This window comes from Rhinatrema bivittatum, chromosome 5, assembly GCF_901001135.1.
Source record: "Rhinatrema bivittatum chromosome 5, aRhiBiv1.1, whole genome shotgun sequence".
In the NCBI taxonomy this organism is placed as follows: Eukaryota; Metazoa; Chordata; class Amphibia; order Gymnophiona; family Rhinatrematidae; genus Rhinatrema; species Rhinatrema bivittatum.
In genome coordinates, this window is record NC_042619.1 from 297,298,862 (window position 1) to 297,325,287 (window position 26,426).

The 26,426-nt window shown below is 42.4% G+C and overlaps 1 protein-coding gene across 2 annotated transcripts in view; it reads right to left on the reverse strand.

Annotated features, from left to right (window-relative positions):
* Nucleotides 1–20,170, reverse strand: part of SLC4A5 (solute carrier family 4 member 5) — a 161,716-nt gene extending 141,546 nt beyond the window's left edge. The window contains exons 1-2 of one of the 2 annotated variants that reach the window (XM_029604158.1): nt 20,104–20,170; nt 14,563–14,742 (exon numbers count right to left, since the gene is read on the reverse strand). In XM_029604158.1, coding sequence (XP_029460018.1) covers nt 14,563–14,742; nt 20,104–20,161 — 238 coding nt within the window. In that variant the 5' untranslated portion in view covers nt 20,162–20,170. Of the gene's footprint in view, nt 1–8,112; nt 8,230–14,562; nt 14,743–20,103 lie in introns of those variants that run through there. The other variant, XM_029604159.1, reaches the window with a different exon arrangement.
* Nucleotides 20,171–26,426: the final 6,256 nt, after the last annotated feature.

Here is a 26,426-nt window from a genome sequence, read left to right on the forward strand (position 1 = left end):
ATTACACACAAAGGGGTTGAATTATCCCAAGTCTGAAAAGGGGGCAGTGGAATCCATTGTCCAGAACATAAGATTTGCCATTCTGTGTCCATTAAGCTCAGCATCCTGTTTCCAACAGTGGCCAATTCAGGTCACAAGTACCTGGCAGGATCCCAAAAAGTCAATAGATTCCATGCTGCTTATCCCAGGGATAAGCAGCGGATTTCCCCAAGTCCACCTTAATAACTGTTTATGGTCTTTTCCTCCAGAAATTTGTTGAACTTTTTTTTTATATCCAGCTACACTAACAGGTTTCAACCTAAGGAACCTTACAGAGTGCACATTTGCATACTTCTCATAAACATTCCTAATTCAATTACCTTAAAAAGGTGCAGAAACATCTATCAAAAGTAAATGTGTGTCTACTTTCAAACTTATACAAATTCAGCTCCTTTGTGTGTCTGTTTTGTACAGCTCTTTCTATAAGAAATTATGGCAGGCAAAAACAAGTTATATTTTGTCCTTATTCACAGATTTTGATTTCTTACATTTGGCATCTGTCACTGTAGGCAACAAAACTGCTGGGCCAGGGTCTGGTCATAGGGCAGTGAGGGGCTGTCACGAAGCATAAAGCAGTACAACAGGAATGGAAGTGGGCAGACTAGATGAGCCTTAATTTATCATCAAATTCAATGTTTCTGTGTTGTGAGCTACCTAACCTTGATGGGAATCGCAAAGAGTTGAAAATGTTGCAAACCATTAAAATAGCAGATGACTTGCGACTCATTCTGGCTATTTCTAACACGCACACAAGGCCTGCTTTACTAAGCTTTTTTCCCCATAGACATAGACTGGGAGAAAGGCCTTAGTGAATCAGGCCCATATTATTGGATCATGCAACCAATGCCTCAACTGCCTACTCCAACTTTCACATGGGCCATGGCCACAACCCTGACGGTAGTAATGTTCAGAGAGCCTATTCCAAAGCTTCCTAAAGCTGGTCTTTAAGGTCCCTCCCCTCCTCATCCCCACAACAGAATCTTCCAGCAATGTACAAATAGAAGAGAGCCGCATTAGGACTCCTACTAGTGTCAGACTATCTCCACATAACTGAGAGAGCTTTGCTCGATTTTGATTTTCTAATTTCCATCCAAATTACATTCTGTAGAGGAACATGATGGAAGAGAATGACTTCGTAATTTGGAAAAATCAAGGCTGGACTCAGAATTTATGATGGTGCTGAGTTATGAATATATACTGAAGGTGAAAAAGCAAAGGTCAAATGTACTAAAGTTAAATTTAGAGGAAATATTGTATGAAGCACATTACAAGTCAGGTCATTTCTTATTGAACCACAAAGTGTATGCAGACTTTCCCTCTTACCTAACATTTCTGAGATCCACCAGGTACTTGTGACCTGAATTGGACGCTTTCAGAGACACGATACTGGGCTCAACGGACCTTGGTCTGACTGACCTAGCATGTCATACCTTATCTTCTTATCTTTCTGTCAATTGTATTCTTTTGCTTTTCTCTTTACCCTGCAATGTCTAACTCGCATTGCAGGCTGGCTGGACCATAGCAAAGGGTCATTTACTGAACCAACAGTGGTAAGGGTTCACTGGGCAGCTGTCAGAAAAATGCTGTGTGGTGACTTGTAGTAGAAATAGCACAGTATTGCGCTGTACATTGGGAGAGGCAACAGGAGCACAGCAATGCAATAAAATTCAAATCTGAAAATCTGAAATGTAATTGTACTGTACAGGTCAGCAGATAGAGCTAGAGTTATTTCACTGACTAGCAGTACCTCAGGTGGCATGATACCTTATAAACCCACTAAAATAACAGATTTCTGAGTCCGGCCCTGTGATTCAGGCTGTTGTGTCGGGATGTGGGGATCCAAGATCAGATCCCACCTAAGTCTATGAGGGCTGATCAGGCCCAGGGTGGGAGGATGACTGGTGCTACTGGCTGATGTGTGGCCCTGAGGAGCTGGCATCTAGCCTTCAGGCCAGTAAAAGTACCTTGAGCTGCCTGAGAATGCTAGGTGGAAAGGAGGGAATGGCAGAGACCGCCGGGAAGAAAAGTGGAGGGAACCCTGCTCAAAATGATAGTTAAAACAGTAGTGCTAGAAATGTATAATACAGGAGAAGTAAAGTGAGCAAGCAAGAGAAATAAAATGCTATCTGCAGTGGTTTCACGAGGAAGTGAGCTAACGCGTGTCATTGCTGACATTATTGGTGTGCAACATGACATTCTCCAAAGTTAATGCATTTAACAGAAAATCCTGAAAAACGGAAAACTCTTTCAATTTGATTGAATGGTTCATATAGTACACAAAGCACCTTCCAAGGTGCCTCTCAAAACGCCCCCCCTCCCTCATACCCTACTGAAATAACAAACGTGCCTCTCAGCATGGCTTTCATTAGACTAATCTGATGCATGCGTGCCCCTGTATCAGTCCACGGTGAGCACTGGGTGTAGGTTCTGGTCACCCCAGCTCAAAAAAGACATAGCAGAACCCGAGAAGGGGCAGAGGAGGATGACAAATGCTAAAGAGGACGGAACATCTCTCCTGTGACGAGAGGCTACGCAGGCTAGGGCTCTTCAGCTTGGAAGAAAGACAGCTGAGAGGGGACATGATAGAGATTCGTAAAATCATGAGCAGGGTTCGACTGGGTAAATGAACAGTTACTGGCCCTTCCAGATAACACTAAAACAAGGGGACACTCCATGAAACTAACAAGCAGCAGATTGAAAACACATGGTGGAAAGTACTTTTTCACCCAATGCACAATCAAGCTCTGCAATCTGTTGCCAGAAGGCGTTGTGAAGGCAAGCGGCATAGCGGGGTTTAAGAGAGATTTGGACAAGTTCCTGGAGGAAATAGCTAGACTAGAGAAAGCCATTACTATTACTGAGAGTAAGTAACAAGAAACAAATAGACTTTTTGGGAACTTCTTGGTACCTGTGACCCAGATTGGCCACTGTTGGAAACAGGATGCTGGGCTCGATGGACCTTGGTCTGACCCAGAATGACATTGCTTATTGATGGGGGGAGGGGGAGGAGGGCTGGGGATTAATGAAACAAAGAGTAAGCAAGTTTACAACAGTAACAGAGAGAGTGCTGGGTGATACCATGCATGAGGTATGGCTTGGATCCTCCAGACTCACCTCCTCTTCTTCAGCTGGTGGGGGGACACAAGTAATATTCAGAGCCCGCCATTCTCACCCCGAAGATGTAATCCCAGCCATCATTCTAAAATAGTCCATCGACTGGCTCTGGTGCACACATACTGGACTTTGGTCTTTTATCTATTGGCCAAAAGAACTGACGCTATAATACTTGGGCTACTGAGGATGGTGGTGGTGAGCAGCTGGGGTGAACTGGGGTGCTTAATACATCCACTGTCAACAAAGGCTCAGACTTTGAGTTCTTCTTCTCCAGGGTTGCCAATTAAAAAATAATTCAAAGGTGCAGTAGATTTATTGAATTACCCAACAGGATTACCCAACTGAATTACCCAACAGGATTACATGTTTATTTTCTTTCCACATCACAGTATAAGAGGATGCATACTAATTTGGCTATATATTAATATTTCAGCACCCAATGATACTTTGCCTACTAAATTCTATCAATTTATGGGTCAGTGTACCTGTTTATCTTTCCTGATCCAAGTTCCTTAAGAAAGTTCTCAGAAAGTTGATCTGAAATGCAAGAATGCTAATGGATAAACACTGAGGTAAATATTCTTTTGTAACTTCTCCTGAACGACTTATTTTTTCAATTTAATACAGTTTTTTTTTTAATCATGTTAATGAGCTGGTGGTCTAAATATAAACTGTAATAATTGTCGTGAGATAAATGCCAATCTATGCATGCTGTACAAAATGACAAGACAAGTCGTGAAGGCAGAGATGGATCCAGTCTAAAACCTGGATTGTTTCTGCAGGCAAGAAGTGGATTTTCTCCTGGTAGAATAGCACATGCGCAGGAAACTGCGGAGCCAACCTAGCTGAAGAAAGGGTCACTGTACTAAGATGCGCTAAGCAGAGCGCACAGTTTAACCTGCAGTCGTGCAAACTGTGCAACAAGGAGTTTTGCACACAACAATGTGTATTTAAGCTAGAGCCTTTGCATGAATATTCCATGCTAATGATGTGTCATCCTCCCGGGGCAGAGAGGCGCACCGGCTTCCTTTGCGGTTGCTTACAGGCCGTTACTGTAAAGTGCGCTCAGCTGAGCGCACAGTTTAACATGCATTTGGATGCGCGTCCACAACCCCTTATACAATAAGGGGTTTAGCGTGTCCATACCGTGCGTCCAACCCCCCTCCGAAACTAATAGCGCTCATCACATGCAAATGCATGTTGATGAGACTATTAGTAATTCGCCCCAGATACCGTAAAAAAATGTGCACTTGATCCGCACATTTTACATTCAGAAATTTAGCGCCTACCCAAGCCCGACAAAAGTGTAGAGAAAAGCAGAAAATACTGCTTTTCTGTACACCCTCCTAGCGATATTAAATCGGAGGAACAAACAAGGTAAAAATAATAAAATGTGCCGGCAGGTCAGGTTAGGAAAAGGGATGCTCAATTTTATGAGCATCCATTTTACGAACCTGCTGACAGCAGGTTCTCCTGGATTTCTCCTGCCAAGGAGGCACTGAGGACGCGCTATTGTCCCTAGCACCTCCTTTTTAGCGCAACCCCTCATTTAAATCCAGTATCGTGCACCCAGGAGAGGTGGCTGGGCACGCGTTGGGACTGATTTTCCCCACGCACTTTACAGTATCGTCCTGTTAGTGTTGGAAATTTAACTCCTAGTCAGAAGTAGAATAAACTTTCCAGGACTAATGTTAGCCTAGGGGCAGAAGCTGGAGTTAGGTGCTGGAACCTGTAGTTGTGAATTTCTATGCTGAAAACATTTTTTTTTGTGTGTAGAAATCATATTTTCTGCACTGAAAGGCTGCAATTTAAAAAATTTGGGGAATTTTGCCATTAATGTCATGGATGGAGGTAATTTCTTCTATGCATCTCACACTGAGGGTAGCTCAATTTTTACACTTTTTGTAAGAAAAATAAATTGGTTCTTGAAAGACCCTGTGTTACTGACTGAGCAGAGTCCGTAGACATGGCAGGGAACCACATTGTCATCAACTATCTGCATTTCTTTTGATCTGAAACCTGCACCCTCGCCCTCAAGGAGCCCAATGTAATAAGGGGCATGTTAAAACTGTGCGCGGAAATTCAGCAGATCAACCATCTGTTTGCCACGGCATTTAGAGAAAAAAGCTTGTCCTGGAAATCTGTGGGGGTAATTACAGCTAAAGAATAGAATCTATACAGATCACACTTCTGGTCTGGCTGTAGCATGAAATGCAAACAGAATTTTCTTTGGTTCTGCGTTGACTTTTTTTTTAAAGTTTTGTTTTTTTTTTTGCATCATTTCAGAAGTAAATGTTAGGATGCAGTCAGATCTTCACTGGCAAGTAGGATTTTTATCTCATTTAGAAATGGCAAGTAAGAAAAGGATTAGAGCTTTTTTCAACATTTATATACTTATATGGGAAAACGTTATTTTGGTTTCTACATTATATAATATACTTATCATGAGAATCTGGTTGCAGTAGGTTGACCGGTTGAGGAGATAATATGTTCAGAGACAGATCCATAACATTTTTGGGGGAAAAATGTTCCTGTTTTCCCATTTTTGTCTATATCCATAAGTTTTCTGGGACATTACTTCAGTTTCTAGCAATTTTATATAGATATACCTGTCCTGAAAATTTGGTTATTGTAGGTTGAATAGTTCAGGAGACAAAATATACCTAAACAGTCAAAGCACATAAAAAAAAAAAGTACAAAAGTTTTGAATTAGCAAACTTTTGAAGCTTGTGCACAGATTTTTCTATGACAAGTTTCAAACTTGTACTTATTCAATACCTTTTTCTGTCTGTTAACATGAGTCCAGTATATGTGACCATATTTTTATCTCAGGATTAGCAAACTTTCAGGTAAACTGGATACTGCATGTGGCATCCACCTTGCCACATGCAGACACTACTTATTTTACCATTAATGTAAATTTCATGTCCAGATTTTGCCCCTCTACTTAGCTCCTGTTGCCTTCACTACGGTTCACATACCTATTCCTCACCCCACTAGCCGTTTATTATATTGTACAGTGACACCCTTATATGCCCCTCTGTTCCATGATTTCAATTTGGTGCAATACCTTAGCGTCAACCCCTAGTTTTCTGTTTCTTAGTTCAAGACCTAAGCCTAAGCCTCTGCGACCACGGATGTATTATATTTACTCTCTCTGGGACACTGTTTTCTGTACAAATGTTAAATGTTGTTCTGCTTGTTTGTTGGTTAATAAGATATTTATTATTAGTTCTTTGTAATTGTTCACATTCGAAGCTCTGTTAATGTTCTATGTAATTGCTTTCATTTACCGAAGCACTGTTTTTCTGTTCAATGTAAACCGAACTGATTTGTAAACCCTTACAAGAATTTCGGTATATAAAACTGTTAAATAAATAAATACATAAATAATGTGCTATCCTTGAAATTGAGTCTTTTTACAGCGATACCTTCCCTCTAACTGACACTACTATAGATGATATACAACAAGTTATGTTGTATATCATCTATAAATAATTTGTGAACTCAGCAATATGTATGTCCGTCATGTTTTACATAATCTGTAAATTCAGCTGCACCCATGTTACCTTCTGCTCTACGTATCATTTATTTTCTCTATGTTAGTTTATATGTGTGTAAGTCATTCCAGTTAATCTGGATATTTAACTGTACCAGTCTTAGTTCAAACACTGTACACCAAGTATGACAGATGTATCAACTGAGAATAACCCCCGTGCGTAATGCTATTATACACCGCTGTGGGAGAAAGTTTATTTTCAGAAAGGCAATTAATAAATCCTAATAAATAAAATATTAATAAAAATAAATAACACATTAGACAACTGGTTAACAACAGCAGATGACTCAAGGAATCCAGTACTGGGATACTATACAGATTTGGAAATCAAATGCTCCTAGTCGCATGATCCTGTAACTAAATTTCGAGACGGTTACAACAACACATAAAGATGCTGGGAAACTCAGAAACCTCATCACTCAGAACCCTCTATGTCATGGGGCACACATTCAAAACTCAGATGTCATTTTCTCATCCAACCTGCTCATCATCTGGGCTTAAATATATACTCCTGGCCTTTACTTCCGGTTGTCCCAAAAAATGAGAGGTTAATATTGCTTATGTATGGCTTCCAGCTTATATGGCTTCAGTCAACTGGTTCACATCACCTGTATATATTTTCTTGCATCCTTTATTACTGCACAGTGAGGATAGTTCAGGCTGCATTGTGTAATTGGATAAATGGCTGACCACGGCTCATGCACTGTTATTTATGTCTGATATGACCTATGGAGGGATGTGCATTCATTCTTGTCATTTTCAAAACAAAATGATTAAACATAACATTTTGTGGTTTTCTTCTCTCGATATTAGTTCACACTATTTGCAAAATAGCATGCATTGTTTCCAAATAGTGTGCACTGTTCAGAAACATTAAAAAAATGCTTTAAAGATGGGGACAACATTAACTAGGATGAAAATCAGACCTAAAAGACTCGACACAGATTGATATTTTTTGGGCCTGCACACAATTACATCTATGGAAGAACACAGTCTGACACTTGGATTTCATTTTGACTCTGGTGGCTATTAAAAAAGACCGGTACACGGAGCAGATATGAGCTGGAGTCACAGCACTGCCATGCTTGGGCAACCCTTTGAGAGGCAGAGCTATCGCCAGAGGAAATCTTTCCAAGATATTTTTTTCCAGAGAGATTCGTTGTACCCAAATCTGCCAATACTTTTATGCTCTTTTATTTGTACAGTACATTAAAGCGTAAGCCCCTGTAAAGAAGCAGCAGCCCCCTATAACGAGTAGCTCAGTATGATAAAGCTTTTAATCCCCTTACTGAAAAGTTTCAGAAGGAAAGGCTCAGGTCTCCTTGAGGAATGGAGAGCTCAGCCTGCAAGGGGGAAGGGTCCCATATGAAAGTTTCTTTTAGTCTGGTTTCAGTTCCTACCTGGAGGCACCTGCAGTTTTTCCCCCATTTTCTCTCGGCCAGAAAGAACCGGTGAGATTAAAACCCCTTCTCTCTCTCTCCCTCTGCAGTCTCTGGAGCTCTGAGGAACAGCTCGGAGGGGATCGGAGGCGGGAGTTTTGTTCTTTCCCTGGGTTCTGATGTCACGTGGCCAAATCCCCCACGTGAAGAGGTGAGCGAGTGCAGAGTGTCCACAGGTCAGTGGGTCCGGACCTCTCCTGGGAGGGGGAGACTGTACAAACCAGGCAGAGCAGCATTTGAATGGAACACTTCACCTGCTTATTTAATCCTGGCAAGGCTCCTCGCAGGATCAAAAGTAAATGTGAGAAACAGGCAACTGAAGGAATGGGAATATCCGAATATGCCAGTCTTCTGTGTTTTGGGGTTTGTTTGTTTTTTTTTAACAACCACACCTTTAATAAAGCGTTAGAAAGGCATGTGCTCTAGAGGGAATTTTATTTTATTTATTTTATTTTTTTTTTTGCGGTGTGTTCTAAGAATCTGTCAAAACTTCAAGGCTTTATAAAGGACGGAAGAGCTTGAGATTCTCCCTTGCCCCCGGGAAGATCAAGTTTCTCATAAAACAGGTGGAAACCCTGACTGAGGAGGGCCCCAGTCCAGAGTCTGAAATATCTAACACTTTGATCTGACTGGGGTTCCCAAACTCGAAGCTGGAAAGCCGCTTGTTCGCACGTTTAATGCTACAAGACTGGGATGCTTACATATTTCATTCATGTGAGATAGAGCAAGGTACTGAATCAGCACAAGAACATAATCTGGTTGGCCACTGAGACATCCTCAAAATACAAGGTATGCCCTTAGTAAAAGCGGTGCCACCTCCCCCTCCTCCCTGGCAGTCAGACCAGTGACAGGCCAACAGGCCAGTAAGCCACACCCCTAGCTTCTGTAGCTGCTCCTCCTCCCCATCCTATAAGTCCTAATTACAAACAGTGTGCACAGTCGAGTGTACTGTTTAACCCCTGGCTGGACGCTGGTTTTGGACGCGTATCCAACAACCCCTTATTCTATAAGGGGATTAGCACCTTCAAATTGAGCACCCAAACCCCCCCCCATGAAATTAATAGCGCTCATCACATGCAAATACATGTCGATGAGGCTATTAGCGATTCTCCCCTGCTTAAAAAAAAAATGTGCACCCAATGCACACGTTTACTCTCCAAAATTACCACCTGCCCCCAGAGCAGGCATTAATTTTGGAGGAGTCCAAAAACTGTACAGAAAAGCAGAAAACACTGCTTTCCTGTACTTCCTCCAACTTAATATCATGGCGATATTAAGTCAGAGGAACTAAAAGGAGGACATCCTTAAAAAAAAAAATGTGCTGGTGGTCAGGTTAGGAAAAGTGACGCTCAATTAACGAGCAGCCATTTTCCTAACCTGTGACTGTACAGCCGGATAGGAAAATGGAAGCTTGTAAAATTGAGCGTCCATTTTCCTAACTGGCTGACAGCCGACCTATCTTGGGCACCCGCTGCCAAGGAAGAGCTAGGGGCACACAATTTCCCCAAGCACCTCCTTTTTACCGCGGCACCCAATTTAAATATAAAATCAGGTGCCCGGAGAGGTTGATTGAAGTGTTGGGAGAGTCCCTGCACCATAAGAACATAAGAAATTGTCATGTTGGGTCCATCAAGCCCAGCATCCTGTTTCCAACAGAGGCCAAACCATGCCACAAGAACCTGGCAATTACTCAAACACCAAGAAGATCCCATGCTGCTGATGCAATTAATAGCAGTGGCTATTCCCTAAGAAAACTTGATTAATAGCAGTTAATGGACTTCTCCTCCAAGAACTTATCCAAACCTTTTTTGAACCCAGCTACACTAACTGCACTAACCACATCCTCTGGCAACAAATTCCACAGCTTTATTGTGCGTTGAGTGAAAAAGAATTTTCTCTGATTAGTCTTAAATGTGCTACTTGCTAACTTCATGGAATGCCCCCTAGTCCTTCTATTATTCGAAAGTGTAAATAATTGATTCACATCTACTTGCTAAAGACCTCTCATGATCTTAAAGACCTCTATCATATCCCCCCTCAGCCGTCTCTTCTGCAAGCTGAACAGCCCTAACCTCTTCAGCCTTTCCTCATAGGGGAGCTGTTCCATCCCCTTTATCATTTTGGTCGCCCTTCTCTGTACCTTCTCCATCGCAACTATATCTTTTTTGAGATGTGGTGACCAGAATTGTACACAGTATTCAAGGTGCGGTCTCACCATGGAGCGATATAGAAGCATTATGACATTTTCTGTTTTATTAACCATTCCCTTCCTAATAATTCCTAACATTCTGTTTGCTTTTTTGACTGCTGCAGCACACCATATTGCATTGGCCTGAAAGGATGCAAGACCCATGGGGGAAGTTTCATTTAGGGGACAGGGAGCACTTCCTTACTTTGTCTCCACCCTGCTGGTCTGTCTCTATTCTGCCCATAGTAATGAGTCCCAAGAAACTGGAGATGAACCAGAAGGGGAGGGAGAGAAATGGAAAGGAAGCTGGGGGTGGGGGGAAGCAGGAGGGAGGCAGAGAGAGATGAATCTGAGGGGAGGTGGGGAGATGGAGGAACCTGGAGAGATGGAGAGGAATTCAAAGGCAGGGAGAGATGAAAGGACTCTAGAGATGGAGGAGAACTATGGATGCATGAGGGTGGAGATGTTACATTTACCCAGTCAATATTGGGCTAATTGAAATCTACACCACCAATCAATGGAGTCGGAAAAGTGACCCAGGTTGGAATATATCAATGAAAATGAATGGGAACGCATAAATAAATTTTAAATAGCCTAGATGAAGGTGTCAGCAAGCCTGTTGTTTTCTATCAAAACCAACCGGTCTTCTCTATCATCCACCTTCAACAATATTTTATTTCATATGTATTTTTTTAAATTTTTATGATTATTTTTCAAGTTAAAATTTGAAATATAACCACAGTCTAGGAATTTTTAAAGCGCCCAACAAGGCCGTGTTTCAAACAAGCAGTGCTTCTTCAGGGACATTTAAACAAATCTTATCATATCTAAAAAAATTATGACAAAAGACTATTTTTAGTAAGATATGCAAAGATCGTCAATAATACACAGCAGTACTTATCGGTAGAAAACAACGACAGGCTTGCTGACACCTTCATCTAGGCTATTTAAAATTTATTTATGCGTTCCCACTCATTTTGATTGGTAAATGAAATCTCCCATTATTACTGCACTACCAATTTGGTTAGCTTCCCTAATTTATCTTAGCATTTCACTGTCCGTCTCACCATCTTGACCAGGTGGATGGTAGTATACCCCTATCACTATAGGCTTCCCCAACATACAAGGGATTTCTACCCATAAAGATTCGATTGTGCATTTAATCTCTTGCAGGATCTTTATGCTGTTGGACTCTATGCCATCCCGGACATAAATCCCAGGTGCTCCTCTCTGTCATTGCGATATCATTTGTACCCCGGTAGAGCACTGTCCCATTGGTTATCCGCCTTCCACCATGTCTCTGAGATGCCAATTAAGTGTATGTCATCATTCACTGCTATACATTCTAATTCTCCTATCTTGCTTCTTAGACTTATGGCATTAGCATACAAATATTTCAAAGTTGGTTTTTTTTTTGTTTGTATTAACATTCTGCTTTTCAGTTGTCAGGGATAATTTGGAATCTTTTAGCTCAGATGATTCTTTACTTATAGGCACATGGACTACTTTTCTTATTATTGGAACCTCACTGTCGGGATGCCCTAACTCTAATGCTTCATTAGTATCCTTCGAAGATACCTCTCTCCGAACCATGCGCTGCTGAGCGACTGTCGGCTTTCCCCTTTATTCTAGTTTAAAAGCTGCTCTATCTCCTTTTTAAAGGTTAGAGCCAGCAGTCTGGTTCCACCCTGGTTAAGGTGGAGCCCATCCCTTCGGAAAAGACTCCCCCCTTCTCCAAAAGGTTCCCTAGTTCCTTACAAAACTGAATCCCTCTTCCTTGCACCATCATCTCATCCATGCATTGAGACTACAGAGCTCTGCCTGCCTCTGGGGACCTGCACGTAGGACAGGAAGCATTTCAGAGAATGCTACCCTGGAGATTCTGGATTTCAACTTTCTACCTAAGAGCAGATGAAATTTAACGTGGACTAGTGCAAGGTGATGCTTATAAGGAAATATAACCCTTACTGTAGTCACACAATGTTAGGTTCTATCTTAGGAGTTACCAACCAGGAAAGATCTAGGCATCACGGTGGATAATACATTGAAATCATTGGCTCAGTGTGCTGTGGGAGTCAAAAAAGCAAACAAAATGTTAGGAATTATTAGGAAGAGAGTGGTAAATAAAACGGAGAATGTCATAATACGTTTGTATCACTGAATGGTGAGACCACACCTTGAATACTGTGCAATTCTGGTCGCCGCATCTCAAAATAGATATAATTGCACTGGAGAAAGTGCAGAGAAGGACGACCAAAATGATAAGGGGCATGGAACGGCTGCCCTATGAGGAGAGACTAAAGAAGTTAGGGTTGTTCAATGTTGGAGAAGACACGACTGAGGGGGAATATGATAGAAGTCTACAAAATCATGAAAGGACTTGAACAGGTTAATGTAAATCGGTTATTTACTCTCTCAGATAATAGAAGGACCAGGGGGCAACTTCATTTTAAACAAACTGAAGAAAATTCTGTTTCACTCATTGCATAGTTAAGCTCTGGAATTTGTTGCCAGAGGATATTGTTATGGCAGTTAGTGTGACTGGGTTTAAAAAAGGTTTGGATAAGTTCCTAGACAAAAAAATCCATACATTGCTATTAATTAATAAGCAATAGTAGCTTGAGATCTATTTAATGTTTGGGTACTTTCCAGGTACTTGTGAGCTGGATTGGCCACTGTTGGGCACAGGATTCTGGGCTTGATGGACCCTTGGTGTGACCCGGTATGGCATGTTCTTATGTTCTTAAGGGAGACGGGGATTGGGAGGTATCTGAGGGATGGGAAAGATAGATATGGAATGTGGTAGGTGAAGAGAAACCTGGAATGAAGGGAGACAGGGGAAAAGAACTGAAGGAAGGAAGAGAGTAGGGAGTCGGGATGTGAGGAGTAAGGGGTGATGATGCATCCCCATTTTTTTAAATTCTAGCTTTACCTATTTCAGTCACATAAGAAATTCAGTCAAATTCCTCTTTCCATCTATAGCTAGATTGAAAAACAGGACAACTGTGTGTCCTAAAATAATAAGAGAGTAACCTAGTGAAAGATAGCAGATAAATACCAAAATAGTTCAGTTAGTCTGCCCAGCAAGTTGGGTTTTTTTTTTTTTTTTAGGCAGTAGCAACTGCCTCTCCATACAGGCTACTACCTCAAGCAGATACAGTACGTAAACTTTAGGTGTAATAGAAAAGTTACCCCATTTCTTTATTTCCATTCTCTAGCCAGCAGGGATCCTCTGTGTCTCATGCCCTGTTTATATTCCATCACTGTTCTTGTCTTCACCACCTCTTCCAGGAGGGCATTCCATGCATCCCCTACCCTTTCCGTGAGGAAATATTTCCTGACATTGTTCCTGAGTCTTCCCCCTTTGAATTTTATATTGTGATCCCTAGGTTTAAAGCTTCCTTTCCATCAGCAAAGATTTGATTTGTGTGCACTATTAATTCCTTTCAAGTACTTGAAGCTCTGTATCATATCTTCCCTATCTCTTCTCTCTTCTCGAGTATACATATTAAGATCCTTCAGGCTCCTCTCATATGGCTTCCCGTACAGACCCCCGTACCATTTTGGTCGCCTCTCTCTGGACTGCTTCCATTCTATCCTTATCCTTTTTGAGATAAAGTTTTCAGAACTGAACACAGTATTCCAGGTGAGGCCTCACCCAGGATCTGTACAGTGGCATTATCACCTCCTTTTTCCTGCTGGTTATGCCTCTTTCAGTGCAGCATCTTAATCAAGCTTGTCCTGTAGAAAGCAGGACATTTGGCCTCCCTAGCACCAGATTTGTGCCTCTGTCATGGTACCGCAACAGTGGAAACCCTTGCTAGGCTCTGCACTCTGTTATCACAGTCGGTGGGGGTTTAGGCATGGAGATGGGCTGGGAAGATGACTGCTGCTGCAGAGGCAACCTGTACCAGCACAGAGTGGCACATGGGTGCGGTTTTAGTGTTCAGGTTTGGATGAGATTTACCTGCTGGCCTTCAGCCTATGAGGAAACATGTCATAGGGCAATCCTCTGATATGGAAGAGGGGGAAGACCAAAAATATCATTACACCTTCCCCCTCCCCACCATGGTATTATGTAGTACCAGCCCAGTGAGCTCCTGTTACACCCACAGTGAAACGAGAATTAAAATGGAAGCCGTGATTAGCATGTAGAGAATGACACAGATTAGCTGCAGAAAATGTTGCTGTGCCCAGCCTTTGGGTCCATGCCTGGCACTTACTGGTTCTGCTCAAGCTGTCGCTCCTGTTATTGTAGCTGGTTTGCTCTCCATCGTCCATGTCAGGCCTTCCCTGCCTCTCAAACTGCAGTGTATTCTCCTGGCTCGGCGTGGATGGCTTCCTGTGTCTCTTCCTCCTGCAGCTCCGCGGCACAGGGACGCCTATGTAAATGGAATGGTACTCTGCAGGGGTGATATTATCAGAATTATTTACAGTCAGTATATTTATAATTTCTCTCTCACAGACATGTATATCAGACTTAGGCTATCTTATCCAGCTAGCTGCGCTGTTTGCTGTTATCCTGTTCATGTCACTTAAGTGGTGGGGGGTAAGGTTGCCGTTTGACCCAGGTCATCCCTAACAGGCCCAGTCCTCTGGTTTTGCCTTGTTGCATCTGTGGACTCAGTTTCCATTTCTCTTGGGAAACCCAGGAGTAAACGTTTGTGTAGGGCCCTATTAGGATCCCTGCTAAGGAGTATGGCCTAGTTGTTAGGTCAGAGGAGTGCACCACCTTTGCCAAACCACCCACACTAGAGGTGTATTCCTGTTTGCATAGGAGCGAGTGACGTCTGTGTGGATTTTTAGTTTGGATTTTGGGAGTCTAGGAACTTTTCCTTTCAGTTCTCTTTAATTTGTAAAGGCCCAAAGCCCTGTGCTGAGGGGTCTCAGAACGAAGCAAGAGTAATTTCCAGCTCACGTCCAGGGGATCACTGATGCATCTGCAGTGAGTTTTGCAGTTATTTAATCTGTGTGATTTTAGTTCGGGAGAAAGCTTTTATCCACTCTTCCTACCCAGAGCGAGGAGTAAAGCGAAAGTTTTCTTGGTGTCCCTTAGCCCAAGGGATTCCCTTGCCAATTGAGGGAGAAGAAATGGTTACCTAACTGGAAACATAACCAGGAAGAGAGAGGAGAAGCTGAGCTACCATTCTGGATGCTGAAACCACCGCCAACGGTAAGGAGGTGCGCTCAGGATACGCAGGAGATGGAGAGGAGAAAATCTGAGATTTCAAGACCAAGCATGTGAATCCCAGGTGGAGGAGGAGCCCATATGCACAGTCTATCCAAGAATAAAGAAGGGACACTGAGAAACAGAGCTTTATGGCTTTGTAACCTCACTGAGGAGTCCACAGGCCACCCTCAGTTCCATGGGTTTAAGAGATCCAAACTTCCTATAGACCTGCCAAAGCTCCTCTCTGAGCTCCCAGATTCCCTGTGGAGGTTGGGTGGGGAATTCTCTTCCAGGCCCTCAGCGTTGTTAAGATAGCCTTTGTATACTGCAGCGATAATCACGCTGGAAGCTGTTTCTAACTTAACTTTACCGAAAATTGATGGTGAAATAGTGAAAATGACAATTTACAAATCTTGATGCAGTCCAATCCATTTGCATGTTTGACTCTTCAGTACATCTTTGTAACTCTTAATGCATTTTTTCTTTCAGTCCGGATGCTTGCCAATTGTAAGGACAGTTTAGAAGCTGCCTCCCAAATTTTAGGATGCGGGCAGCTGTAACTCACTTGATATAACACACCATAAAGTCCCATATTGCATAGCTTTCTGCAAATGAATATAATGTACTTCTTGCTTCCCACTTCAATCTCCCTTCTTTACTATCCAGATGAGAGCATAATAATCAACCCTGAAAATTCATTCCCCGGAATGAATAAGAATTCTCTCCTGCAGTAACCTCTAAAGCAGAGGTGGCCAACTCCAGTCCTCAGGCCAGGTTTTCAGGATACCCACAATGAATATGCATGAGAAAGATTTACATACAACAGAGGCAGTTTATGCAAATCTATCTCATGCATATTCATTGTGAATATCCTGAAGCCCTGGCCTGTTTGTGGCTCTTGAGGATCGGAGTTGGCCTCCCATGCATTAAAGGGTTATTAAGTCAATTTTGGATGGGAAACTCCTACACTCTTTCAAGATGACGTTCCCTGAGTCCCCAAATAAAAAAAAAACTCAGATGAAAGATAAAAATAAAAACAGTTTCAAAAGAACCCAAAAATGAGAAAATGAAGGGTGGATACACTTCCTCCCTAACAACAAAAAGGGTCAAAAGCTGGAATCATTAAAATGGGAGAAGGGCACCCAAGTTTTTTTTCAAGAAACCCAAAGGTTCTCAAAAAAGAAAAGCCAGGAGCAAGCATGCTAGCTTTCTGCCTTTGAAAAGGGCAACTCAGACTCCACACCTATAAAATTCTCCCACATGGGGCAGCTGTAATCCCACTAAAACTAATTTTTTTTCCTGCCCACCTAATTGGTATGCGCTCCTTTAGTAGAGCCCCGGTTGGGCTCTCTACAGATATTACCTTAGAGATTTGTACCAAGTGCCATATTTTCATGTTTGAACTATTTCATCAGTGAACTTTGTGCAGGAACATCCTCACAGTAAATATCTTCTTTACTGACACCCTGAAGAGGACTGTATTATTAGTGTCCAGGGCCTAGGAGGTTTACTCCCCCCTCCCCACCTTTGGAGAACCCTCCAACTGAGGGGAAAAAGAAAAAGACACAGTACTGCAGTATCAGAGAAATAGCCCCGGTACTGTATGTGCCCTGTGACTCAACGAGGATCACCCAAATCAGGGATACACCTGCAGATGCAGTGGGATTAAAAGTCAGAACTGGACCAGCCAGTCTGGGAGGAATGGAGAGGAAGATGGACAAGAGAACTTTACGCTTTTGATACACCTGCAGCATCGCTCTCCACTTCAGTGACGGCGGGGGAGGAGGAGGGGAATTTGATTCAGACGACAGCCAATGCTGGGCGCTGACTTTTATGGTCCAGGGTACTGATACGCAGACATTAGGGATAAAGCATTGGACTGCTTCTATGGCCAAGTCCAAAAGGAAAGCACGTTTAAGCAGCATTGTCTGAATTATGAAGAAGGCTGCTTACCCTGTAAAAATGTTTCTAGTAGTAATTTTGTTATGGGTGCCTGATACCAAGGAGGTGCTGGGATGCCTAATTTCCCCTAGTGCCTCCTTTTTACCAGGGCAGCTAATTTTAATATAAAATCAGGCGCCTGGAAGAGGTGGTTTGGCGTCCATTAGGAGAGCGGGCACTCAATCATGAGCACCCGTTTTACACGCTCCGATATTGTATCGGCCTGAAAATATTCCTGAGTGGCAGATCCTGAGAGCCTGAGAAAGGGATTCCCTGGAAGTTGAATGACAAGTGTACTGGGAAGTGCCATAGAAGAAGTATCCTGTTTGAGAAAGTCCACAGTGTCAAATACTAATTAAATCCAAAGACTCCAGAGGCAGAAACAGAGAATAGAGAAGAGAAATAATCTGCAATAGGCCATAAGTACTGGGCGGGTTCAAGGGTTGACCACCCCTAATAACCTACTGGTTGGGAGGAAGTACCCTCTGCCGCTGATCTTGGAACTATTTGATCGCCTACATGGAGCATCTATATTCAAGAAGTTGGACTTACGCGGAGCGTATAACTTGGTACGGATCCGTCCCAACGACATTTGAAAGCGCAACATTGATCCTTAAGTAGGGACTGTGGCGGGAACCTAGCTGCGGCCCCGGATGATGACGTCAACTCAGCTACAGTATTTAAGCGCAGGCTCTGCTCCTTAGCATTGCCTTTGTAACAGGTCTCCTCATTGTTCGAGTACTTGTTGCCTCCCAGAGATTCATCTCATCCTTGCGTTCCTGTTCCTCGTTGTTCCTGGTTCCTGTCTCCTCGTCCCTAACTCGCATCATTCTCAGATTGACAACACGGACTTTGACTTTGCTTCGCCTGACTATGCCTATCTCCAGACCCGGACCTCTGCTTCGCCTGACTATGCTACAGCCTATCTCCAGACCCGGACTTCTGCTTCACCTGACTACGCTGCTTCAGCCTATCTCCAGACCTGCTTCGCCTGACTATGCTACAGCCTATCTCCAGATCTGGACCTCTGCTTCACCTGACTACGCTGCTGCCTATCTCCAGACCTGGACCTCTGCTTCGCCTGACTACGCTTTATACTATCCCAATGATCAGAACTCTGCCTTGCTAGACTATGCTCTTGACTATCTCCGTGATCAGACCTCTGCCTTGCCAGACTACACTCTTGACTATCTCTGTTATCAGACCTCAGCCATACTTTCCACTGGCTTTGGATTGCCGCCAGCCCTGACTCAAGCCTGTCCTTGGATGCCTATCCAGCTTACTCCCTGGACGTGGTTTCTTCACGCTTCGGCCTGCTTTTGCTCGAGCACCCTCTGTCTGCCTTCGTTCCATTGGCGCCCGAGTTTCCAGGACATTATCCAGTCCAGAGTAAGACTGTACCATCTCTCACCTGCTGTCTCTGGGATGAACCAACTCTTACTTTGACTCCACACAGAGGCCCATCTAAGTCCTACCGGCCACGGTACCCAAAGGCTCAACCCGCAAAGAACGAGGGCTGGTATAGGTGAAGTTCCAGCGGCCTCTGTCTATCAGCCCACTCCGCCTGCCGATGGTTGGGACCCATAGGTCCTTACCTACGGGTTGCGTCAACCCCACCTCAGCCCAAGAATCCACCTCCGACGCAACATACAGCAGTTGGTGTAACTGGGTTTAAAAAGATTTAGATAAGTTCCTAGAGGATAAATCCATAAACTGCTATTAATTAATAAACAATAGTAGCTTGTGATCTATCTAATGTTTGGGTACTTGCCAGGTACTTGTGACTTGGATTGGTAACTGTTGGAAACAGGATACTGGGATTGATGGACCCTTGGTCTGACCCAGTATGGCATATCTTATCTTCTTATGGGGGCTTCTATGCTGACCATCTTCAGAGTCCCCACTCCATGATACATTTATTTATTTATTTTTAATTTTTATATACCGATGTTCCTGTATACAATACATATCGCACCGGTTTACATGTAAAGGATGAAGAGACCCTCAGAGATATCCAATCACAGGAGGTGGGTTAATTTCAAGGGAAAGGAGCCTGAGAAATGAGGTGTCCTAGGATGAGGGTGAAAGGGGATAAACTGAGAAATAATCTATGGAAGTATTTCTTTACAGAAAGGGTGGTGTATGCATAGAACAATATCTGAATGAACGAAAGCATGGGAGAAGCACAGGGGATCTCTGAAGGAGCGGTAGGAATTACAGAGCTTAGCAGTTGGTATGGATGGGCAGACCAGATAGCATATATGTTCTTTTTCTGCCATCATGTTAATGTGAATACTGCACTAGCAGATAAAGAGCAGATCTTTGTCAGAGCCCCGTGCGCAAACTCAGGAAAAGAGACTTTCTAAAAAAATGGGCATGGGTTACAAATAAATATAACAAAAACAAATAAATTAGATCTAAAGAGCAAACCTAGTAAATGCATAATCAAGTTTGATATTTTGTCGACGAATGAATTCCGATGGATTATCCCTCCAGCATTATTAAAATTGGGCACTTTTATAAGCCCAGGATTGAGAAGGTGCAGGTTCTGCGACAGGAGGGCACTTGCCATGGCTAGAGACCTGGCTAAACACGGGAGGCTGGCCTAGCCCTCCAATGGCAGAGCATCAGTCTTTGAACAACCTCACCTTACCTTCTTCATCCTCGTGTTTCTTCCTGGAGCGGAATCCCCTCTCACTCGTTCCCATCATGTCCACCAATCTAAAAGCAGAGGAGCAAAGGTTGCCTGTCAAATGGGGAGTATAAAAACACTCTTCCTAATTTAGGTAAAGTAATTGTGATCTATATAAACATTTCTTTAAACATTTTATTTATCCTACTGTAACAGAGCTACTGAAAACAAATATAAGATTATTTCAAAGAAAAAAAAGAACTTAGTAACAAAATGAGTTGTTTTAAGCCCTGGAGGAGTTTGAGCACCATAGGCATAGTGGCGGTCTTTTTTGTAATGAGGCCATTATTTTCTGTGGGGGGAGGGAGTTACTAAAACTTTGTAAAGTCTGGGCACTGGGGGTGATGTTCACCACAGGGTGCAAAAGGAAACAAACCAGGAGTCCAGTGCACAGCTGATCTATAGCAGCTAATGGAGACCAAGGTTGTGGTAGGGATTGTGTTTGTCTACGAGGATCCTGGTGCTGAGGGAAAACAGAAATGGATGGGGCTTTGCCCTGCATGCTGAGGGAGTCAGCTGGAGTAACAGAGGGAAAAACCGTGACCAGGTTTGAAAAGCAATTGTCTGAATTGTCTGTTTGGTGAAAACGTGCTATTTGGACTTTAAGGAGGAAGAAAATTGTGTGTTGTAATTCAAAGCTTGGGGTTGAATGTGTGGGTGACTGCATGTGAAGAAGTTGAGGAGAGAGAGTAGATAAAATAAACTGGAGTAGCAGGTGAGAAGTTCATTTTAGAGTTTGAGAAAGCGCGTGAAAGCTAAAGAACATCCTTTGACTATAAGAAAGTTCAATGTGGGAAGCTGACCAGAGGAACACTGCTAATCCACATTAAGATAAGGAAGCCACAGTGATACTTTTTTTTTTACACTTCCTCTGGGAGATAACTTGTATGTTTTTATTTATTTATTTATTCGTTTTATATACTGTCATTTGGAAATACCATCATAAAGGTTTACATATTGTAAACAATAAAAGGGTACATAAAATCAAAAACAATAACTCACATAATTAAAACATAGTAGAGCAATAAAAGAATGGGCTAAAAGAATAAACAAATATATAAGTAAAGTTCATAAAAACAAAAGAAAATACAATTTACATCATTAGGGCAAGCAGAATTATAAGATTCAAGAAAAATGGAATAAAAGGGCAAATAGGTAAGACACTCCCCTGCTCCATAGATACTAAAGGGTAGATTTTAAAAGTCCTGCGCGCCTATTTTGCATAGCCGCTGGCGCGTGCAAAGCCCCGGGACGCAGCTAAGTCCCGGGGCTTTGCTTGGGGGGCGTGTCGGGGGCAGCGCGGCGTTCGGGGGCGTGTCTGGAAGTGTGGTGGCAGTCCAGGGCGGGGCCAGAGGCGTGACAGCGGTCCGGGGGTGGGGTCGAGTGCTAGCAATGGCCAAAGGTGGTACATAACCTCTAAGGGCCACCCACTCAGGGCCAAAGTAGGAGCTAGCGAAATTATAATCATTGGTCTACTGCCAGAGGGAACATAATCTTATTTTAATTATTTTTTTTATATCAAATTGTAAATAAAACGATTACTTCCCTTGATGTGACATAGGATGCACTCAAAACCTTGAAGAAATCCAAAAACTTGAAGAAATCCCAAAGGGAATTACACAGACTAACCTGAAGTGATCACGTTTCGTGAAAAATTCACTGTCGGAGCAATTTCCAATCAAGACTGAACCAGTCCATATTTCACTTCATCTTCAATGCCATCACACCAAGCTTCTGTCTCATCCAGATTGCGTCTTTAACCTCCAGTGCTTCTAAAACAATTAAGAGAATTGTGAGTGGCTGAATGACAGAATACTATAAAAAAAGAAACAGAGGGTTATAGAGTGAGAGAGTGCCTGTATAAGTTGCATCAATTTTTGGAGAAAATATTCACCGTGCTGTGCAGTTTACCTGAAATAAAACCAAAGGAAAAAAAAAGCCACAGGGATTACATTGCTTTTATTGTTTATTTCACATCTAGCTAGTTGGACTCACCATTCAATAATTTTCCAGATGTATGTTAGCAACATTTATACAAAAGCTTTTTTGTGGAAATTTTTGCACAGATAGCATAGCAGGGTTATTATGCCTTTTTTATTTCTGTAAAGTAAGCTGAAGATCCAACTGGGACAACAGTCTACATTTCAGAGATCACTGCATTCAGAGGAGCAAAAGAGCTACAGAGAGAAACAGGAAAGAGATAAGTGTGTGCACAACTTGCTATGGTTTTTTCTTTGCTGATCAGTTTACAGTTTACTACTACTACTACTACTTAACTACAGACACACAGTCTAATAATACTGACTAGTGACACAGACCAGATACACAGACTGGACAAATTGAAAGATTTTTATTTCAAAATTATACTTACATGGGTGAGTTAGTAGAAGTCAAAATCTTAGAATTAGGATCAATTTTTATTCCACTGGATTATCATTAAGGATGCAAAGTCCTGAAACAAGAAGATAAGACAGGAAATGATACTGATTTGTATGATGGTTTATGCCACAGGGTTTCCCCAACCTGTCCTGGGGATCTCATGCATATTCATTGTGAATATCCCAAAAACCTGACTTACCTTGGGGTCCCCAGGACAGGTTTGGTAAGCCCTGGATAGAGAAGGATCTTGAGTTTGAATGGTTCTTTGAAAATGTTGAACTAAAAACCGAAAGCAATAAAAGGAAGAGGGTTTTTGGTGTAATATAATTTCTGCTTAGTATATTTCAGTAGAGGAAAAAGAAAATAATCGTAAAGTCTAGCATTGTTTGATTTCTGATTATCCATGGTGATATGTGTTATCAAATGCTGTGAAGTATTATTTGCCAATTGTTTTATTAAAATTATTTCATCTCAAAATAAAAATAATATATTTGAAGTGCTACAATAACAAATTGTTATTCTTCCGACCAAAATGTAATTGGTTCTTCTTTCCTCTCCCTACCTCTGGGAGACTACTTCAGGTGGGTTTTCGGGCCCTTCTACAGAACCTGATAACAGGGAAACGGAATGTATGTTTTGTGGCAGCCAGTGAAAGAAATCATCTCAGAAAAGCTTCTCAGATTAATAACCATAACAGTTTCCCTCAGTCTCCATGTACTGGGGGGGTGGCACTTCTGTTCCCCCAAGGTCCCGTTGTTTCCTCTACTACAAAACCTGTTTCAGTAGAAGATTTGGAATGTAGTTATTTGATCCCATGATTAAATCAGTCGAAACACAATGATTGTGTGTGACACAATGTCCAAGTCTTGGGCACTAGAAGGAATTTGACTGTAATTATTAGTAAAGTCTGTGCCTACAAGGGGCAGGAAAGCTTGAATGAATGTATACCAAGCTATTTGGTACTAATACCAGAACCCACAAACTTCAATGCAGGTTTAGTTGGGATTTTCTGATTCACCTACGAACGTCTCGGCTTTCACAGAGATGCTCCCTCGCAGTGGAGGAGTAGCCCAGGGGTTAGAGCAGCAGGGTATGACCCAAGGAAACCATAGGTTGAATCCTAATGCTGCTCCTCTTACACAAGTAACTTTCCCTTCCATTATCTCCTGTACAGACTTAGATTATGAGCCCTCTGGGGTTAGGAAATAGATCTGCAGTATCTAAACATAATCTCTCCTGTGAGGCAGAAAAGCAGAACAATAAGCAAATAAAAATGCTTTCATCTGTCTAGAAGAGGCTAGGCAACTCTGGTCTTCAAGTGCTGCAAGCAGGTCAGGGTTTAAGGATATCTACAACAAAAAATGATGCGATGCAACGAAGGTAGTGCATGCAAATACATCTCATGATTCTTCCGTGTGGATAGCTTGGAAACCTGACCATTTTGTGGTATTCGAGGCCTGGAGTTGCCTACCACTGGCCTAGAAGGAGTTCTTACTATAGAAGATGGTGCTAGTTGCATTCATTTGAACTGCTTTGGCTGTTTCATTTTCAGTCATGTTTGCAGTTCTACTGGCTGCTGAATGATTTAATACAAATTTTATATAATGGCATGATTAATTTCAATTGGCAGTTAAAATTTAAAGATTTATCAGTTTTATAATGTTTTAAAAATCTTGTGCACACACATTACATTGATATGCATGTTTATTGTTTAATAGTATGTGATATACCACCATATTACCATAGCATTTAAGCATATTTATTTATTTTATTTAATATCTTTTATATACCGACGAACGTTGGGAACATCTCGTCGGTTTACAGAGAACAGAACTGAGCAACAGGCTTTACAATTATCGCATAATTATATGAGGAACAGTAAAAACATACATACAATAACAGAGTAGATTATACAAGTAATAATTAACTAAGTGGGATACATGATTGCGGTTATCTAAACTGGGGGGGGGGCAAAGAAATTCTGATAAAGAGGAAGGATATTAACATTTGTAGGATATCAACATAAGGATATCAACACATATACACGTGTTTGGGAATAAAAAAGTTCTTATATACAATATACAATATGCTGTCCTGATAAATTAACTTTACGGGAAGCAGGGGAGAGGGGGAGAGTTAAGTAAAGTGGAAAGGGGGTGGATAGGAGGTGGAAAGGAGGGGGGGGGAGAGAGTGACTGTGTGAATGTTAGGTGTATGAGTGTTTGAAGAACCAGGTCTTTAGGTTTTGCCTGAATATTTTTGGGCAGGTTTCTTGGCGTAGGGAGGTGGGTAGCTTATTCCGAAGTAACGGACCTGCTAGGGAGAGGGCCCTTTCGTTTGTGGTGTGAAGTTTAGTAAGCTTAGGTGAAGGGGTGTGTAGTGTGGCTAGATATTGTTTTCTAGTGGGTCTATTGCTGTTGTGAAAGGAGAAATGTTCTTTGTACCAGTGCATGTTCTGGTTGTGAAGAGATTTGTGTATTAGAGTGAGGGCTTTGAAGGTAATTCTAGATGCTACGGGTAACCAATGTAGATGTTTGAGTACCGGGGTTATGTGATCATTTTTGTGGGTGTTGGTGAGTATCCGGGCAGCTGCATTTTGGAGGAGTTGTAAAGGCTGAATGGTGTTTTTAGGTAAGCCTAATAGCAAGGAGTTGCAGTAATCTATTTTTGATAATATGAGGGCTTGTAATATGGTACGGAAGTCGCTGAGATGCAAGAGTGGTTTGAGTCTTTTTAGGGTGTGCAGTTTGTAGCAGTCTTTTAGGGTGTTATTGATGAATTTCTTGCAGTTAAGGTGACAGACCTGCTGAGTGGGCAATTCCGGTTCTCGAGGGTCACAAACTGGTCTAGCTTTTAGGATAACCCTAATGAATATGCATGAAATAGATTTGTATACAGCGGAAGCAGTGTGCATGTTTGACAGGGTGCCCAGTTCTGGCCCTTACTAGCAGAGGTTGCCATTTAGTGATACGGCATCAGTGGCCTCAAGAGGTCAGCTTGTCAGTAGTTGTGTCAGAGGTTTCTAAGTGTAACATCAGTGTATTGTAGGTGTGTTAGTGTAGTGTATCACTCCCCATTGGGAGGGGTTAGAGTGCTAACAAAACTCCTGTGCCATGCAACACAGGGGAGCTGAGAATCAGCCTTAGCACAGGGCTGGAAGGAGTAGGCGTCTCTGTTTGCAGATGTCGCTTGGGAGGTCTTTGCATGAGAGGGGATTCCTGGGAGTCCAGAGTGTTGGAAGAAGAGGTCCTGAGGAAGCATTCGATTCTGAGGAGAGCCAAGCGTGCAGGGCATTCTGCAGAATCTCGGTTGAAGGCACCAGAGATTCCTAAGGAAGAATGGCCTGCCTGGGAAAATCCACAGAGTTGCTCATCAAGTAATTCAGTCAGAAGCTCGCCTAAGAGAAGTGAGAAAGGAACTGAGAGGATCTGCAGACCTAAAAGGTCCTGGGAGGGCCTAGGGTGGAAGGGTGCCTTCCCCAAGCTTTGTGTGAAAGGATGTGTGAAAAGAGATTGAGTTGTATTTTTTGATTTCTTGGACTTTGATGCCATGGAGCACTAACTACCGGTGTTCAACACTGTTTGCTATCTGCCACCGGTTTGCAGTAAAGCCTTTTATAAATAATAACATCTTTGGAGTGGAAAGATTTGTGTATGTGACTTAACTGGTGTGCAGAGGGGCCCTGGTGTGAAGAAAAACCTTAAGGGCGTTGGAAGGTTTGCCTTCCCCCACCTGTGCAGGATTCCATGGAAATCATGGGGCCGTGCATGGTCCATGACTCTTCACATTAATTAATCAGTTAACATTCTTTATGCCTTACTACCAAAGAGGATAACTTTAAAACATGTGTGAGCATCGCCATATATGCAGCTATAGGGACGTGCGGGCATGCACACATATTTTAT